Genomic DNA, 19512 nt, shown 5'->3' with positions numbered 1-19512 from the left:
TTTATTCTTTGGTTTTTACACCAGATTCATTACTTCTACATCTTCTATAGTCTTGACTCCATTTCAAGGAAGAGGAATGACAAGCGCCCTGCAGATTCTAATACCAACAAAACTACTTTCGGGGGCAGCACAGCTCACCAATTGAAGGACAACATTAGGAAAACGTTAACTGACAACAGCAGAAACTGAACTATCTCAGCTCCTGAGTGATAAACAGCATACACGAAAATGAAGAACATAAAAACTAATGCAAACTGTAAACAAATACGAAAGTGCTCCAAAAACTTCAAATCTCCTATAAGAACTGCACAAGAAAATAACAAAGAAAGAAACGAGAGCATTGCGAGGGAGGGGCCTTGAAAGGAAGCCGGGTTGGAAAGGAAGACACAGGTCAAAGCTGGGGGGAGGGGGGGAGTGGCTCTGACCACGTCTGCACCAGGAGATGCTTCTAACAGCTTCAGTACTATCCCCAAAGGCAATCTGAGGAATCCTTAGGGAGAGTGATTTAGGCAACAAGCTAATATGCTTTGAGAGAGGAGACATAGAGAATGAAGCTGAGTTTTCCAAGTACAAAAAAGATGCACTCTAGCGACAGAGAACAGCCATGAAATCCCAGACTGTAATTCCCAAGCTTCCTGTAGAAAAATATCAACCGTCCTCAGACATGCAAGCCAGTGCATCTGAAAAATGACCCAGCAAAGTTTTCAGCTGGCCCTCACTATCTCCCAAACCCTCCTTCCTCCACTTCCCTGCTGTTCTTTCCTGGCACACAAAATATAGGCCAATGAGCGGTGGGTGGGTGAGGAGGATGTGAGAGAAAATTTGAGAAGTAAAAAAGGGAGCATCTGAACAAGGGCATGAATGAGACTGGAAGGTCTAACAGGGGCAGGCGAACAACGATACGAACGGCTGGAAAAGCGGAAGGGCTTTCCCGGGCGGCAGAGAGCGGTCAGGTTTGGGAAGGGTTTAGGCACAGGCCAGACTACCTACCACTTGTCAGAGAGGCTGCAGAGGGGACGGCTGCTTTGGGTGACCTCTAATGTCTCTTCCGACTCTGAAATGTTAGGATTCTTATTTCACAAAAGAGAACGCAACGGTCCCAGAAGCCCATCGACCTAGAACCCTTTTAAACAAGCGGCCCAGGCGGCTGCTGCCCAAAACACCACTCCCACCTCTCCCTCCCACACGTGCCCACCCCGCCCCCTTTCGCTATTTTCACCTCCACGTGCGAAATGCCTCGCGGCACTCGCCCCGGAGGGGACAGGCACCTTCCCCCGCAAAGCACCCGAATCTAGCCCCCGCCCCTGGGGCAAGTGAGGACTCCACTCTCCCACCCTGGACGGCTAAAAAAGGAAAAGTCTCAAACCCAGTCTCCCTCCCCCCACCAGCCAGGGCTGAAGGGGGAGGGGGGGCGGGACGCAGAGAAAAACTTTCTTCTATAATTTTTCCTCCAAAGAGCGAAGGGAGCAGAGAGAACCCCGCCGAGTCCGGGGCAGAGAGGTGGGGGGAGGGGAACCCCCCGAATCGTTTAACGGCCGGTAGGGGGAGGGGGACTCTGGAGGTTGAGGGGGCGTGGGATGGAGAAGCAGGCCTGGGAGCGGGGTCAGGGAGCTGCAGGGGTTCCTGGGGTCGGGGAGCTGCAGGCGTCCCCCCCACCTGGCACACAAAGCGGCTGCCGCGCTCGGCTCTCACCAGATCCTTTGTGTTTTCCATCAGGGCCTCATGGGTAGGGGTTGTCCGTGCTCCCCGGGCCCGCGGCGCCCCCTCCCCGAGCTGGGGGCAGGCGCCTCTCCCCAGGACTACGGCGACTACAGGGGAGCCCCCGCTGGGCCCAGACCGGTGGCGGCTGCGGCAGCCCCCGGATTTCCCCCCTTTAACTCGGGTGGCCCCAGGATATCAACAACATTAGCATAGCCCTCCCTCCCCAGCGCGCCTGCGCCGTGACCCGCGCCCCGATTGGCCCACTTCCCTACATACCCTCCTCTCTCTCTCCTCCAGCGTGGGACCCTCTGCAGGCTCCGTACTCCAAGGGCTGTACCAAAACGAAGGGGTGGGAAAGGCAACCGCGGCTCGTGTGAAGTCGAGTGGTTACAGAGTCAGGAAGAAAAGTAGAAGTTTGATTCAGTCATCCCACTCTATACTCTGGCTTTCTTGTGCTCCTTTCAATCAGTTGCAGCCGCGAAGTTGTGTTGGAAAAAATTTTCCACTCCAGTCACGCCGCTTCCCCCTCCACCCGGAAGATTGGTCCTCCCGGAGGAACTCCCCTACGGGGAGGGGTTGGTGAGGGGAGTGGGCGTTACGTAGGGAGAGAGTGTCGGTCACGTGCTAGCAGGCCGCGCAGGCTCCTTCCGACCCCGCGGGGCCTCAGCGGCCGCGGAAACCGAACCGTCTCGGCGCACGCGCAGCGAGGTTCCACGTGAGCGCCTGCGTTTCTTCTCAAACCCAACGATGCCGCCGGAACGTAGAAGCCGAACGAGACCGGACCGGAGAACCGGAGTGAGGCTGGGCCGGAAGAGCCGAATGAAGCCGGACCGGAGAGCCGGAGCAGGGCCGGGCGGGCCGCCCCGAAAGGCTGCTCCTTCATCCCAGCGGAAACCGCCGGCCCGGCCGAGCACAGCGGCCGCTGCGATCGCAGTCGCGGCGGAGGAAGAGAGACGGCTCCGGCAGCAGAACCGCCTGACGCTGGAGGAGGACAAGCCGGCCGTGGAGCGGTGCCTGGAGGAGCTGGTGTTCGGCGACGTCGAGGACGACGAGGACGCGCTGCTACGGCGTCTGCAGGGCCCGCGGGTGAGGGAGGCCGCGGCGCGCGGACTGGGCGCGCTCGGGCGGGGCGCGCGGTGGGCGGCGAGCCTCCGGGGGCGGAGCCTGGGCGACCTGCGGCGCCGGGAGCGCTCAGGTCGGCGGGCGCCCGAGAAGGCGGGCGCCGACGGGTGCCAGACTGGAAGTCTCAGCTGGGCGGGGACATCGCCTTTCTCCGCCCCCGGGGCAGCCCCTGCGCCTAGTATCCAGCAGGCGCTCTACACGTACGCTGAGCGAACTGCAGGCGCGAGCTTTTTTCGCGGCTCAGCCCCACCTCCTCTCCCCCAAATCATTGTTTCTTTCCTCGTCGTTCGATCCCCTGCCTCAGTACCTTGCAGTGATTTGGGAGTTGTGGAATCAGAATTCGTGGGCCCGGGCCTGGGAATGTGCGTTTTAACAGCTTCCCAAGTGATTGACTAGCCAAGTTTTGAGAATGATCGTGTATTTGCCTGTTAGGTCGTTGTTAGCCTGTTGGGGACCACGTACTTTTCCTGGCAGTGAAAATCTTGCATTCTTTTCATCATCCCTTTTCCTTTTGCACACTTTTTTATCAGTTTTTTTTTTTTGCACACTTGTATCATCCCTTTTATGCTATAACTTTTTTTTTTCTTCGAGACAAGGAGAGTTCCAGAAATTGTTCTAGTCAGTGGAGGAGACACAGCAACGGACAAAACCTGACAAAAATCCCTGCTGTCTTGGAGCATGTGTACTAGAAGAAGATGAAATGCAAACATGTCAGGGACATGTGTTGAAGAGAAAAAAATGGAAGTATTAGGGAAAGGAAGATGAGTGTGTGTGGAGAGCTGTGAAATTTTACGTAGGATGGCCCAGCAAAGCCTCACCGAATACTCAGTTTGGGAAATGAATGCAGACCTACTAAGTGGCCAGTGTCAATTGATTGCCAGAATCTCCTTTGGGTGCTTATGAGAGAAGCTGCAGAAAACTAGTTGGGAAGTAGAGAACTGTTCCTGGACAAATGCTGGCGGGTGGGACAGTTTTATAGTCCAGAAAAGGGACATTATGTGCGAGGTGGGATTTGTTGAGCTTTGAAGGATCATAGGCTGGTAATAGACTAGGGAGAAATCAAGTGGACATGTCTAATATGGTCTTTGGAAAAGCTCAAGCTCATTTCTGGGAGCCTTCTATGGTCTAGATTTACATTTGATAGTTGAGTGTAAATTTTCTTTTTTAAAAATAAGCTAGCATGAGCAGGGGAGAGGCAGAGAGGGAGAGAGAGAATCCCAAACAGGCTCAGTGCGGTCAGCATGGAGCCGGACATTGGGCTCCATCCCACAAACGCTGAGCTCATGACCTGAACTGATATCAAGAGTTGGACACTTACACAACGGAGCCACCCAGGCACCCCTCAATCACGTTGTTTTTGATGCTAGTCTGTCTCTCATCCCGTGATTTCTGTAGTTCCCAGATTTTTCCTGCTCCTTTCCTCACCTGTCAACTTACCTTTTGTTGTTCTTGTCTTACTTGATCTTTTCCTTTCAGCATGTCCGCGTGCTCTCATCCTACCTGCCCGTCCATCTTGTGCCGTTCTCTAATCTTTGCTTTTATGTTCTGTCTCTAGCATTTGCTTTGGTAGCATTGTCCCATTATTTCATCAGAGGGCCTACGAAGCATTCTTACAAGACATCTAACTAGTCTGCTGAAAAACTCGTGTTTGAAGGCAATTTTGTCATCTCTAGGTTCAAGTACAGGAAGACTCCGGTGACTCGGAAGTGGAGAATGAAGCAAAAGATAATTTTCTATTTCAAAAGAAGCCAGTTTGGGTGGATGAAGAGGATGAAGATGATGAAATGTAGGTTGCTGAGTTTTTCTTCCAGAATTCCTCTGTGTACTTTAAAAATTATTTTGCAAGTTTTAAAGTTTTCTTTTTTAATTTTTTTTTTTTTTTTACCATTTATTTATTTTTGAGACAGAGACAGAGCATGAATGGGGGGGGGGGGTCAGAGAGAGAGGGAGACACAGAATCTGAAGCAGGCTCCAGGCTCCAAGCTGTCAGCACAGAGCCCGACGCGGGGCTCGAACTCACAAACCGTGAGATCATGGCCTGAGCCGAAGTCGGATGCTTAACTGACTGAGCCACCCAGGCGCCCCTTAAAGTTTTCTTTACAAGTTGGTGATTATGTGAAGATTTGAAAAATACTGTAAAGCAGAGAAAAGAAAAAGGTCATTCATGATCCCACAAGCAAGGGAGAACCAGTTAACACGCTGGCATTCTTTCCTGCTCTCTTCTGTGTGCCATATGGAATAGCAAAGAAAGCACGGTGTTTGGTGTCATGTTTGAGTTTGCCTTTTTATTTGGCCACTTCCTAACTGACCAAGGGCAAGTTTGGAACTGCCTTTTCTCTTTTGAATGGAGGTAACAATAGTAACAATATCAGAAGGCTTTTGAGAATAAATGAAACGGTATATGTGAAGCTCTTAGCGCAATGCCTGAAACGAAAGGCTAGGGACAAAGCACACAAAATATCTACTTTAATAAGTGAGAATGTCTTGTCTTGCGAGCATTTCTCCCCACTTAGGAGTAAAAGCTTTGTAAACATTTTAAAATGGATAAAATACAGTCCATTTTGTGAACTAATTGTAATTTATCAAAGTATTATTGTTGGACAGATAGGTTTTCTTATTTTTTCCTTAAATTCATAGTGAGACAGATATTTTTCTGTATAAATCTTTTTTCCAGTTTCTAATTATTGAAGAAAGATTTTTTTGAGGTAGGATTACTTAAAGAGCATAGGCACGAGTATGGTTCTTGATAAATACTGCCAGATTGACTGTGAGGTTCTACCAACATACCTTCCCATTGAAAGGTGTCCATTGCAGTCCATTCTTATAACCAATGCTTATCTTTTTTTCAGACTTTGTCAGTTTAATTGGGTGGGAAATATCTACTTAATCTGTGTTGAGAAAACATTTTTGTCATTAATTATTGGTATTTTTTCAGAGCGTTTTCTATTACGTGTATTTATTTTTTAAAAAAATAAACGTGTATGTGATGTTCCACACCTTACAAATGTTTGTATTTGGTTAAATGTGTTTTCAAATTATTAAAGGCAACAACTAGTTAGGACAAATCCTTAAACATCATTTAAAGTATACTATTTTGTTTTTTATAGGGTTGACATGAAGAACAATCGGTTTCGGAAAGATATGATGAAAAATGCCAGTGAAAGTAAACTTTCAAAAGACAAACTTCAAAAGAGACTTAAGGAAGAGTAAGTGTCCTTTTCCATGTGATTTACCAAGCTGTGTTTATAATCAGTGGTTTATTTGGATTCCCTGAGTCTTTGGCTCTCACAGCTTCTTGGGTAGTGAGATTTCCTTTTTTTTTTTTTGGTTAGATTTCCATTTTGAAGATAGTAAGAGCACTGCTGTTGGAAGAAATGATTAAGTTTTAGTATTTTTATTTTTTTAAGTAGGCTCCACCCAGCGTGGAACCCAACACAGGGCTTGAACTAATGACCCTTAGATCAAGACCTGAGCTAAGATCAGGAGTCGGACACTTAACCGACTAAGCCACCCAGGTGCCCCAAGTGTTAGTTTTTTGGAAGGAGAGGGATTACAAGTACAAAAAAATTTTGGAAAAATTTTGTAATCCCACTACCCACTTATAAGCAGTGATAATATTGCTTACTTGCTTGTTCATTTCTATATGGTAAACTAAACTTCTAGGCTTTTAGTTGATCACAGCTGGGAAATATACATATATTTTACATTTTATTTATTTTTGAGAGAGAGAGAGAGAGAGAGAGAGAGAGACAGAGCACAGTGGGGGGAGGGGCAGAGAGAGGGAGACACAGAAGCCGAAGCAGGCTCCAGGCTCTGAGCTGTCAGCGCAGAGCCTGATGGGGGCTCAAACTCACAAACTGAGATCATAACCTGAGCTGAAGTTGGACGCTTAACCGACTGAGCCACCCACCCAGGTGCCCCAAATATACATATATTTTAAAATAATGATTTCATCTTGATTCTTCCAGTTCCAACTTACAGATCTTCAAAAATATTTGAAAAATGAAAAATTTTTAGGGGTACCTGGCTGGGTCAGTCGGTAGAGCATGTGACTTTTGATCTCAGGGTCATGACTTCAAGCCCCACTTTGGGTGTAGAGCCTACTTTTAAACAAATAAATAAATGAAAATGAAAATTTTTATTTGTATTGACAACTTTTTTTTATATATTCATATAGATTCATTGTATTACTCGTTTTTTTAAAGTAGGTTTATTGTATAATTTACATAAAGCGGAATTCATCGTTTTAAAGTATCTTTTTATGAATTTCGTTAACACATATGGTAATGTAAATACCACAACAACTAAGATAGGGAATCAAGATACAGAATATGGCCATCACCCCAGAAAGTTATCTTATATCTCTTTGTAGTCAACCCTCTCTCAACTTTTTTTTTTTTTTAGAGGGAGAGAGTGAACAAGGGAGAGGGACAGAGAGAGAGAGAGAGAGAGAGAGAGAACCTTAAGGAGAAGGACGGAAAGAGAGCATCGTAGGAACGCTCCACACTGAGGGTGGAGCCCGAAGGAGAGCTAGATCCCACGATCCTGTTATCATGACCTGCGCTGAAATTGAGTCAGTTGCTCATCTGACTGAGCCACCCAGACACCCCTCTCCTCAACTTTTAATTCTCTAGCCCCTGACAACCACTGATCTGTTTTCTGTTCTTATAGATTTGCCTTTTCCAAAATGTCACATAAGTGAAATCATACAGTAGATCGTCTTTTGAGTCTGTTAAATTCATTTAGTAACTCTGTTTTAAATATTACATTTTTCAGCTTTGGAGAAGGTCTTTTCAGCTTGAGACCTTTTGTTCTGGTTTGTTCCTACTTTCCCTTTTGTTATGTTTATAATTCCTTTAAATACTTAAATATATTTGTATTGGCTATTTCAAAGTCCTTGTGTGCTAATTCTGTCACCGCTGTCATTTCTGTGTCTTCCTATTGACTGATTTTTTTTCTGGTCATGGTTCATGCTTTTCTGCTTCTCTGCGTGTTTAGAAATTTTGATTGGATTTTTGGCAGTGTGAATGTTGGTCAGTGTCTGGGTTTTGGATTTTGCTTTTAATGATTATTGAATGAGTATTTATTTTGAGGAGAGAGAAGGAGAGGGGCAGAGAGAGAGGGAGAGAGAGAATCTTAAATAGGCTCCGTGCAATCAGCACAGAACACGATGAACTGTTAAGATCATGAGCTGAGCTGAAATCAAGAGTCAGACACTTAACCAGCTAAGCCACCCAGCGCCCCATATTTTTTTATGTTTTTATTTTCATTTTTTTATTTTTACTTAAAATTTTTTTTAATGTGGATTTATTATTGAGAGACAGATGCAGAGTGTGAGCAGGGGAGGGGTAGAGAGAGGGGGAGACATAGAACATGAGGTAGGCTCCAGGCTCTGAGCTGTCAGCACAGAGCCCGACACAGGGCTCGAAGTCACAAACTGCAAGATCCTGACCTGAGCCGAAGTTGGTCACTTAACCAACTGAGCCACCCAGGCACCCCCATGTTTTTTTATGTTTTTAAAGTATTTATTTAAGTAATCTCTACACCTAATGGAGGACTCAAACTCACCACCCCACGTTCACAGTTGCATGCTCTACTGACTTAGTGAGCCAGGCGCCCTGAGTGAGTGCTTTTAATGGGTTTGTCTTGGTGGACAATTAATTGGCTTGGAGATCAGTTTGATCCTTTCAGGGTTTTTTTTTTAGCTTGCTTGTAGAGTAGCATTTATTCTAGGCTGGTTTAGCTCCATTTTTAAGGTATGACCTCTCTGCCATCTGTACTGAATGCCCTGAATTTTCAGTAAGGACCTTCCTTTGATGGGTTGGAACTCAAGTGTCTCATCTCTGGTGTTGTGCAACTTACAGCTCCGTGGTAGTTCTTTGCCTGACCTCATGGAGTTTCATCCTGTGAATGTGCAGCTTATTATTCAGCAAAAATATCTGTGGACCCCTGTGCAGATTTTTGGAGCTCTTTTTTTTCTTCTGTCCACTGCCCCTCAAATTCCAATTTTCTTAGCTCCTCTTAAGTCTGACTTTTTCTCATTGGTTCTGTGCCAGGGTCTCACAAAATTGTCTTCAGGGTAAAATTCCTGGGATAGAAGGGCTCACCTTGTTATTTCCTTCCTCCCAGGGATCACAATCCTTTGTTGCCTGTTGTCCAATCGGAAAACAGTTTCATATATTTTGTCTAGTTTTTTAGTTTATGGCCAGTAGGCTGAGTTTGGTGGCCTTGTCTATATTTCTGCATTAAACAATTAGAATGATTCTCTGCACTCTTCCCAAAACCAGCCCTTTAGAATATGCTTCTCATGCTTCTCTTTAAACTTACTTTTTCCAGAGTGAAATGCTCCAGTTTTATTCAAAGGATATGTTGATTGTGTTTTGTATGTTCTTACCAACCTGGTCATTTTCTTTCAGATGTGTTTTATCAAGTACTCTATTACTGTAGCATTGGTTTGTAATCGCAAAGAGCTTTTACTTTGTCCCAAGATCTGAGATGCATTGATATGAGCAAGTGAGCAACCATGTAACTAGATGAAAGTAACTAACAAATATGTATCCAGGTGTTCTATATCTGAGAGTAGTTTATATGGTTAGAGAGGTTTATGAAAGTTTCCTGAATAAGTAAGTTGGGACTACTCTGTGTGAGTTGCCCTTTTGTTCTTAAAGATAATTTCCTTGGCAGAGATTCTATACATGCTCTAATGGGTGAGCTAATGTATACCATTTAAATGTCTCAAGCTCTGTGAACATTCATTAGTTGCCACAGAATTTCATTTTTGTGTTTTTGCTTAGATTCCAGCATGCCATGGGAGGAGTACCTGCCTGGGCAGAGACTAAGAAGCGGAAAACATCTTCAGATGGTGAGTATTGATATTTCTGTTTAAGTTAGTAAATAAGTCTCTGTTCCTGTTTTGTTATTTGAGCTTTCTCATGAGGCTCGTTAAAACCTGGTGTTTCAAATATATATATATTTTTTCCCTGAAATGTCTGGTTTTGAAGTCTGCCATTTCTCTGAGGGAAGCCTTTTCACAATAGCGTAAGACTCATTTTATCATGTGTTCTCTATAGTATGGACAGTAACTGATGAATTTTATGTTTCATTTTCAACAGAACTGTATTGCATTATGGGATTAAGGAAAGATGACTGTTATTCTTCATTCAGAGCCCCTTCTGAAGACATTGGCAGCTAATCTAGCTTTCTACTAGGAAATGGGATATCTAGGGAGCACATGTCAGGTCAGGCCCAGATGATTAGTCACTTTATAAAAACCTATTTTTCAACTCCAGGTTTGGTTAAGTTTGGTTTGAACCATAATTGCTCTCTCCTTTTTAGATCCTTGAGTTTAGAGATTATAAATATGGATGGCTTACCAAGATTTGATTTGTGTGCTTGGAGTTACACATTTTAGACTTGGAATTGACTTTGGAAATCCTTTAGGGAGTCCAGAGTATATTCTCCCTCATAACGTAGGAGCTCTTTCCTTAGCATCCTTGGTTTCTTATGAGCTTTTGTTCGATTGCCATCACCTCCCCCCCCACCTCCTCCCCACCCGCCGCGTCCAGTCCTAATGATACTCCAGTACAGGGAGCCCATATAAAGAGCCAGCTTTCTGTAATTCTGTTAGAAAACTCAATCTGTTATTAAGTCAGAATTTACCTTCTGATTTCCAGCCAGATACTTTTAGAGGTTGAAGGAATCTTAGTGATACAGCCTGACTTTATCCACAATGAGAATCTTCTCTACAGCATCTGTTAGATGGTAATTTAGTCTCTGCCTAAACATGTCAGATAATGTACTCTTTACTGGACTGTTTTTTCCCCTTTAAGAACTAACTGTTAGAAATTTTTCCAGTTTTGGGGCACCTGGGTGGCTCATTTGGTTGAGTGTCTGACTCTTGATTTCAGCTCAGGTCATGATCTCATGGTTTGTCATTTCAAGCCCTGAGTTGGGCTCTGTGCTGACACCACAGAGCCTGCATGAGATTCTCTCTCTTCCTCTCTCTGCATCCCCCCCCCCCCCCCCCGCCCTGGGAACATGCTCTCTCTCAAGATAAATACTTAAATTTTTTTTTCCTTGGTGCCTGGGTTGCTCAGTCAGTTAAGCATCCGACTTTGGTTCAGGTCATGATCTCACAGTTGTAGGTTCGAGCCCCCCATTGGGCTCTGTGTGAACAGCTCAGAGCATGGAGCCTGCTTCAGATTCTGTGTCTCCCTCTCTGTCCGCCCCTCCCCCATTCATGCTCGCTCTCGCTCTCTCTCTTTCTCTCAAAACTCGAACAGTAAAAAAATTTTTTCTTAAATAATAAAATTTTTGCCCCAATTTTGAAATTTACCTCCTTATACTCTGTAGTTCTACTCTTTAAAAGTATACAGTTTAAAAAACTTACAAATAAAAGTATGCAGTGTTTCTTATCTCTACTTAATGTAAAACTGTTGTTATTGGAGAAATGTATTTTCAAGTTTGTTTTTTAACAAGTTTCACACCTCTTATCTTTTAACCTTTTTTTGCGTTGAATGATTTCTACACCCTTGGTCACCAGTTTGCCCTTCTAGATGAAATGTAATTTTATTATCCATTTTAGAATGCTGCATTCATAGAATATTTTAGATAAGATTATGCTAGCTGTTGAAACAGAAAACCTCCCAGATCTCAGGAGGTTAATCCACTGCAAGTTTTTTTCTCATGCATGTAAAATTTCAGAGGTGAGAAGGGGATAGTGTCCTTCAGGGACCCAAGAGGCTCTGTCAACTACACGCTGGGTTTTTCAAAGTTGCCCAAGAGGTTGACATCCAGGCATCTTACAGGGGAAGAGTGAGCAGCTCATCCCAAAGAGATTTTTATTGGCCTGTCTTGGAAGAGGTACATGATACCTTGACTTAGATTTAATTGGCCAGAGCTCAGTCACATTGCCATACTAAGTGGAAATGTAATTTGTCTTTGTGTCCATAAAAAAAAAAAAAAAAAAAGAAAAGAAATGGGTTAGGTCAGCAATTAGCTAGTCTGCTACCATCTGGAATATCCCAGCCTTATACCTTTCCTTTATAGATGAGGGGAGTGAGATTCAAAGAGGTTCAAAGACTTGTCCAAGGTATACTTCTTACTGGCACAGTGATAACTAGACCCCATCGTCATGGTTGTCCCAACATGTTATTTTTATTGCTAAATACTACATTGGCTATCTTTAAAAGAGTAGTACCCTTCTCTTTAAACATAATTACAATATTATTGTCATAGACTTTCAAAATTTAGCAACAGTAATTCCTTGATACTATGGATTGTTTTATTGTTGCTGTTTTGTTTGTTTATTTCCTCGTCCCACCCCCCAGATCATTGTAGCGTGCTTTGTATCCTGCTTGGTCTTCACCATGCTTTTGAATCTGGCCTGATGTCGTTTTTTGTTAAGTTTTGGAAATTCTTCTCGACTGCCTTTTCAAACATTGTTTCTGTTCCAGTCTTCCTTTTCTTCTGGGATACCAATTACATGTATATTAAATGTTTTTATTTTTTTAAACATGTTGTGTCATTTTTTTCCCCCTGCATTTTCTGTCCTTTTTGCTTTCTGTACCTTAGTCTGGATATTTTTTTCTGATCCGTTTTCCAGACCACTGATTGTCCCTCCATCTAATTTTTATATATTGTTAAAAATGACCACTGGGATCTTAATTTTAACTACTGTATATTTTAGTTCTAGAGTTTGCATTTGGTTCTTTTTTTAATAGTCCATTTCTCTGGTTCAAGTCTGAATATTGTCTTTCATTGTTTTTGAATATACTAAACATATTCCTTTAGAAGTTTGTGTCTGAAAATCTGTTATCTAGATCTCCTATGGAGATTGTCTGTTATTCCTTAGGTTTTCATTCAAGTTACTTTATGTTGTCATTATTGACCTAGTTGTATTTCATGGAGTGTTGACACTGTGTGTGAAAGAATACTATTGTTTAATAAGAGGATGAGGATATCTTTCTCCAGAGAATTCGTATGTTTGTTTCTGGGTAGAGGCTGGGTAAGGGGCACTAGCAGTCCCAAGCATCTCCAGTGAGAGATTGTAAGGATTCAAAGCTGGGTTTCAGTTTATGGAGGATTTTCTTATGATTCTTTAATTTCACCCTTGATCCTTGGTGTATGTAGCCTTTTATGGCCCCATGCTGAAGCCTGGTGGTTTATTAGACTCCCTTCAGAACCTCAGAGGGCTTTTAGTGCTGGTTTTTGCCCTCATCCCCATGAGTGTTTTGGAACTATTGCCCAGCTTCTTGGCTGTCTTTGCTAGAATCATCAGGAAAAAAGCAGCCCTGTTAGGTCTCTTTGAAGTTCTGATACACAATTTGCTGACCTTGATCTCTCCTACAACTAAAAGTGTTAACGTTTTTCCATGTGAATTAAGCTAGATCTGCTGTCTACCTTATTGCCAATTTGGCTGTAATTGTGAATTGTCCTTTTTAAGTTGAATACTGACTTATTTTTTTCCATCCTGTTTTAGTTGAATTCTCTGTCATCCCCCCACCCTCAAATTTATTTTGCTGTTTTACTTTTACTAATTGCAGCTTAAATAAAGGGATTGAGATTGGAGGCTGGAGTGGGGGGAATTGAAGTTTGGAATGCAGATGTTTGCGGAAGGTACTGGCCATCTCATTGATTCTAAAGATCAGCCTTGTGGGTTTGTTTGACTTAGATGAAAGTGAAGAGGATGAAGATGATTTGTTGCAAAGGACTGGGAATTTCATATCCACATCAACCTCTCTTCCTAAAGGAATCTTAAAGGTGAGAATTGGTGAAGTTGGGTCTCTCCCGCCCAGTGTGCTTCCTGTTACAAACGTATGGATTCGTGTTATCTGTGGGATTAAACGTGTTGCTGTTATTTATTTTGCAGAAATGGTCAAGAAGATTAAATTATATCCCCAGGGATCTTTTGAAAGTTGTATTTGATTTCTCCTTTTGGGTTTCTCTTCATTTCCACGGGCACTAGCTTGGTTCCTGCCCTGTCCTCTCTTGCTTCATGACTGGTTTCCCACTTCACTTTATTCATTTAGTAGGAGCCAGGGGAGTCTTCAAAAAATGAAACCTCAGTCTTGTCACTTTTCCTTGCTTTTTGAAAACTTCTGAGTTCTTTATCACAGTCTACACTGCCCTTCATAATCTCACATCTGCCTGCGTCTGAAACTTCATGTTAGAAGTTTTCCCCTTATTTCCTACCCAAGTTCCCTAGGCCTTCTTTCTGTTTCTTAAACATGCCAAATGCTTTTTTGCCTCACACCTTCACTCTTCCTCCTGAGTGTCTGCTCTTTAAATACTGCTGGTGGCCAATCGATTTGTACCTTCCTCGTTAGATGACACTTACATCCTTCCTGGCTAGCTTGTCTGAAGTGGTCTATGTTAATTACTTTCCAACTCATCACTGTATCTAACTTGTTCGTTGCAGTAATGACGTGCCTACCCAACACAGTGCTTAAGTTAAGTGTCTGTTAAATGACCAGATCCATCTCTCCCATAGGTATTTTTCCCCATTATAAAATGGTGGCATGCTTTAGTTGGGGGAGGGAACCCTATTATGGCAAATCACTAGGAGACAGAGATTGTGTTTCCCCCCACCTTGTGAAGACAATTCATTCAGCTCTTCATATGGTAAATTTACCTCCAGTGAAAATGCAGTTACATAAAAATTTAACTTCATTTGTTACAAACAAAACATCCATATAGTAATTGCTTTATTTTTTGTATAATTGAGTTTTTAAAAAAATGTTTAATTATTTTGAGAGCGAGCGAACAGGGGAGGGGCAGAGAGAGAGAGGGAGGGAGAGAATCCCAAGCTGACAGCACAGAGCTTGATGTGGAGCTTGAACTTAGGAATCATGAGATCATGACCTGAGATGAATTCAAGAGTCAGATGCTTAACCGACTGAGTCACCCAGGTGCCCCAGGATCATCGCTGCTTTAAACTAGTAACCCTGTTGGGGTGCCTGGGTGGCTCAGTTGGTTAAGTGTCCGACTTCAGCTCAGGTCATGATCTCACAGTTCATGAGTTCAAGCCCCGCATCGGGCTCTGTGCTGACAGCTCAGAGCCTGGAGCCTGCTTAGGATTCTGTGTCTCCCTCCTGCTCACGCTGTGTCTCTCAAAAAGTGGATAAATGTTAAAAAAAAAAAAAAAAAAAAAGTTTAAACTAGCAACCATGTATGCTGAGAGGAGAACATAAGCTGTCCATGCCAACCATAGAACCATGGGGATGATTACATAGTGCCTCTTATTTTGTGCCATGATTGCAAAGACGCTAGAGTAACAGTTTTAAGTAAAATATCCCTGGAAGTCAAAGTCTCCTAACCTTTATGGGTATATCATGAGGAAATGACTGTATCCTGGTGCTCTAAGACCATAACGATTTTATCCCCTCACTTGAAAGATGGTAAAAATGGATCATTGCATAGTAGAATGACTTGCTAGTTGGTAGAGCTGGGGTCTTCTGGTTACCGTTCCAGTGCACTTTGTTCTATGTTATAAGTTATGTTACTGTGTTTTTCCTCCATGCTTTGAAGAAGGTAATGTCACCCCATTTGAATTGATAAAATTCCAGCTTTATTTTTCCCCAGATAAAGAATTGTCAACATGCTAACGCAGAACGTCCTACTACAGCCAGGATTTCGTCTGTGCAATTCCATCCTCGTGCGCAGGTTGTGATGGTTGCTGCTCTAGATAATGCCATATCGCTGTTTCAGGTATGCATTTTTACATGAAAAACTTGTAGTGAAACGTATTGACTCCCAGGATACAGTCTGTGGAAATAACCAAAAGGAATGTTTTGCATTTCCTTATAGGTTGATGGAAAAACAAATCCTAAAATCCAGAGCATCTATTTGGAAAAGTTTCCAATCTATAAGGCTTGTTTTAGTGCTAATGGAGAAGAGGTTTTAGCCACGAGTATCCACAGCAAGGTTCTTTATGTTTATGATATGCTGGCTGGAAAGTTAATTCCTGTGCATCAAGTGAGAGGTAAGGTTTCTATTGAACAGGCAGCCGGTCACACACCTTCCCTGCCAGCCCACGACTGAGTTCACTTAACAGAATTTACAACCACTTCTTTCCCATAGAATTCTTAAAAAGAGTGCCATTAGTTTGGTATTTGGGAAATGTTGTGTTGAGATGATACATTTGAATGAAAATAGGGACCTTTTTATTGAGCACTTACAGGAAAATCATAATTTGGAAACATATGTCCCCCAGACCAGAAAAGCAGTTGCAAATACTTGGCTGTAAAATTAGCAATTTATGCAGCTGAAAGAGCCTGGGAGCTAGAAAACCTGAGTTCCACGTCCTCGGATAAACTTTCTCCTCTCTGGTAGTCAGGAAATTTGGATACTCTTCTTGTTCTTCCAGTGTCTGTAATAGATTTTTGGTTTACGTTTAAAAGAAATAAAGCACTATTTTTGGAGGTTGTGATATATTTTAAAGACTATTTAAAAAATCTTTTAGGTGAAAATTTATCTTCCTCTGCCTTACCCATTCTTCCCCTGCATGCCCCAACCCACATCACCACAAAATGCAGTGACGCAGTCATGAACCCTCTGTGAACTTTGGTTTCTCTCGTAGTGAGGTTGGCTGCGTTAGCATTTTAAGTCTTGAGAGGTGGTGCGAACAGCGCTGTGGCTCCATGACCATCTCCTTGTTAGACTGCGTGTATGTTTGGGGCTGTAAAGGACCGGGGTGGCTCTGTGTAGTCTTTTTTCTACTAATGGTTCCAAGTGAACAAGGCCAGCTTTAGAAACATTTATGGTGTTTGTGTTCAGTGTTCCCAATCTTCTGTTTCCTAAGTTTCCAGACACCTTCAGTGGATTCTTAGTTTAAGAATGCTTTAAACCAGTGGTTCTCAGACATTAATGTGCATATGAATTACCTGGGGATCTGGTTAAAGTGCACATTGTGGTTCTGTGGGTCTGAGGTGGGCCTGATTCTGCATCACTCACAAGCTCTTAGTTGATGGTGCTGGTGCTGGTCCATGGACCTCACTTTGAGTTGAAAAGCCTTAAATAGTCCCCCCATGTTGTAGCAGAAAACAACACGTAGTGTTAGTGTTTTTACTTATTATTCCACTTGTGAAAAGGAGTGGGCTTTTGTCCATCCTTGCCTTGCATCTTCTTGGGAAAAGCAAGCCCAGGGTTGGCCCACATGCAGTTAGTGATGGTTACTGTGGATCTGCTGGTGCACAGGAGTGTGGATCTGACCACTAACTTTCTTCTAAGACGTGGCATTTATCTTTTGCTCTCAATATTTCCCCTCCTCTTTCCTCAGTAAGCATAACTTGGCACATTAATGGTGATAATGATAAATTAAACTTTTTTTTTTTTTTTGGTGGGGTTGGTTGTTGAACACTGTTTTCAGTCTATTACTATAAAACTGTAAATAACTCAAGAAACTAAGGACGCTAGAATTAGAAAAATCGCTGACTGGTTAGAATGTGCAAACTTATGCACCTCAGAACTCTTTCATTGTCTTTTTTTTTATCTTTTTAATGTTTATTTTTGAGAGAGAGAGACAGAGCGTGAGCAGGGGAGGGGCAGAGAGGGAGGGAGACACAGAATCCGAAGCAGGCTCCAGGCTCCGAGCCATCAGCACAGAGCCCAACGTGGGGCTTAGACTCACAAGCTGTGAATCATGCCCTGAGCCAAAGTTGGACGCTTAACCGACTGAGCCACCCAGGCGCACCAAACTCATTCACTGTCTTAAATGCAAGCTTGAAAAATGAAGAATGCAGAATTGGTGCATTCTGAAGAATTTTGAATTGATAGTTCCGTTAACCGATGGGGTTCATAATGTCGGGTCCACGGACTCTCAAAATTCTGATAGAATTCAGGAGTATGTAAAATCAGATGGGAAAAACATTACGTCTTTATTTTCACTAACCTATAACTGAAGTTTAGCATTTCCTTCAGTTATGAAAGTTTTGAACAACTGTTATTTTGAGAGGGGGAATCATACGTTTCACGAGACTGACACACAAAAATTTTGAGAACCCCAGATTACTAGTTCAGATTCCAGAAACCGTTTCTGTTGAGTCATTTATAAGGGTAATTCTTACGAGAGATATCTTGTTCCAGGTAAACACATAAGGAATTGACGATTTGGGAATTAAATTAGTTGGTCAGGCAGCCATTTTGATTCTTTCTTTGAAATAGAGGGTCCTAAATATTGAAAGATACTTTTTAAAAATTTTTTATTTTATTTTTTGTTCTTATTTTATTTTATTTATTTTTTTTAAAGAACTTTATTTTTTTCAACGTTTATTTATTTTTGGGACAGAGAGAGACAGAGCATGAACGGGGGAGGGGCAGAGAGAGAGGGAGACAGAATCGGAAACAGGCTCCAGGCTCTGAGCCATCAGCCCAGAGCCTGACGCGGGGCTCGAACTCACGGACCGCGAGATCGTGACCTGGCTGAAGTCGGACGCTTAACCGACTGCGCCACCCAGGCACCCCATGTTTTGTTCTTATTTTAATTCCAGTTAACATACTGTGTTGTTAGTTTCAGGTGTACAGTACAGTGATTCAGCAGTTTGATACATCACCCTGTGCTCATCACAGGTGCACGTCTTAATCCCCATCACCTATATCACTCCCTCCCCTCCCCTCTGGTAGCCTTCAGTTTGTTCAAAAGAGATAATTTTTTATAAGGTCCTAAATTAGCACCTGCCACATGGTAAATGCTCAGTGGTAACTGCCGCCATTGTTTGGAGCAGCATATCATTTATCGGATGACAGATCACAGCGAAGTCCACTTTCCATCCTATGGAATTTGGCACTATTATAATTAAATTGGCCTTTCCTTTTCTTATCAGTTGCTTATTAGTTGACCTAAAAATCTCATTCACAGATCTATAAAAAGATTTATATCTGACACCTTTAAAGCATCGTATCTTCTTTCTCAAGGCCATGTTACAAATTTTATCTGGTTTCTATTTTGGAAGGTTCACCATTTGTAAGAAGCAATTGCAGTATTGATATTAGCATTTATTATCACTTTTTTTGAGGTTAAAATTAAAGTAATGTATACATATAGCTAGTATACTGCAAGTTTTGGATGAAAATATAGTTGTGTTTCTTATTTTTCCAATTAATTGCTAAAGCAGCTACCTATCCTTATTTGTTCTAAGTCCAGTATTTCCTTCTGGAAGACACTCCCCTCTCCTGAATTCCCTCAAAACAGCAAGCTTACTCAGGCTAAATGCATAAGATCTTCTAGCCACCTATGTAATGAGCCCGCTGGCACTTTGCCACACTGGGTTTGTCTGCACAGTATGAGGGAACTTTGTTCCCTGTTGCTCTGATGATACATGTGCAGTCCATATCCTTCCGTGGTCTGGTGGCCCTCAGCTGTAGGCTTTTTAGTTTTCTCTTGCATTTCTTCTGCCCAGTTTTGTGTCAGTAGGATTGGGTCTGGGGGGGGAAAGGGTTCCACCTGCAGCCTCACACTGTGCTAGAATCAGCCTCCCTCCCTGTTTCATCATGTAATGGTATTTTCCTTCTGTTTAGAGCTGTTTCTGTCTACGGTAGTCAGAACCTAAAGTTTGCCCAGATTTGGGGATGAAACGACCCTAGGTAGGAATAGGTTCATAGTTAAGAAGACTGGTCATCCCTAGCAGGAGTAACTCCAGTAATTGGAAATATGTGTCTGGATTGATTTCCATCAAGGAATATTGGGTATAG

At 42.9% G+C, this 19512-nt stretch overlaps 2 protein-coding genes across 11 annotated transcripts in view; one reads left to right on the top strand and one right to left on the bottom strand.

Annotated features, from left to right (window-relative positions):
* The window catches only part of MBTD1 (mbt domain containing 1), a 71064-nt gene extending 68668 nt beyond the window's left edge, over positions 1–2396 (bottom strand). For 4 of the 9 annotated variants that reach the window (XM_047081010.1, XM_047081011.1, XM_047081013.1 and 1 more), the window contains exon 1: positions 1693–1903. In XM_047081010.1, coding sequence (XP_046936966.1) covers positions 1693–1713 — 21 coding nt within the window. In that variant the 5' untranslated portion in view covers positions 1714–1903. Of the gene's footprint in view, positions 1–990; positions 1055–1692; positions 1904–1977 lie in introns of those variants that run through there. The other 5 variants (XM_047081017.1, XM_047081018.1, XM_047081015.1 and 2 more) reach the window with 3 other exon arrangements.
* UTP18 (UTP18 small subunit processome component) overlaps positions 2356–19512 on the top strand; it is a 42584-nt gene continuing 25427 nt past the window's right edge. For both annotated transcript variants that reach the window (XM_047081023.1, XM_047081022.1), the window contains exons 1-7: positions 2356–2787; positions 4497–4609; positions 5931–6029; positions 9618–9685; positions 13496–13584; positions 15406–15531; positions 15631–15805. In XM_047081023.1, coding sequence (XP_046936979.1) covers positions 2449–2787; positions 4497–4609; positions 5931–6029; positions 9618–9685; positions 13496–13584; positions 15406–15531; positions 15631–15805 — 1009 coding nt within the window. In that variant the 5' untranslated portion in view covers positions 2356–2448. The remainder of the gene's footprint in view (positions 2788–4496; positions 4610–5930; positions 6030–9617; positions 9686–13495; positions 13585–15405; positions 15532–15630; positions 15806–19512) is intronic.

Source organism: Lynx rufus, unplaced genomic scaffold, assembly GCF_022079265.1.
Source record: "Lynx rufus isolate CCGP_SWC_20201006 ecotype Redwood Valley unplaced genomic scaffold, mLynRuf1.p SCAF_18, whole genome shotgun sequence".
NCBI lineage: Eukaryota > Metazoa > Chordata > Mammalia > Carnivora > Felidae > Lynx > Lynx rufus.
This window is presented reverse-complemented; position numbering and strand designations above follow the sequence as displayed.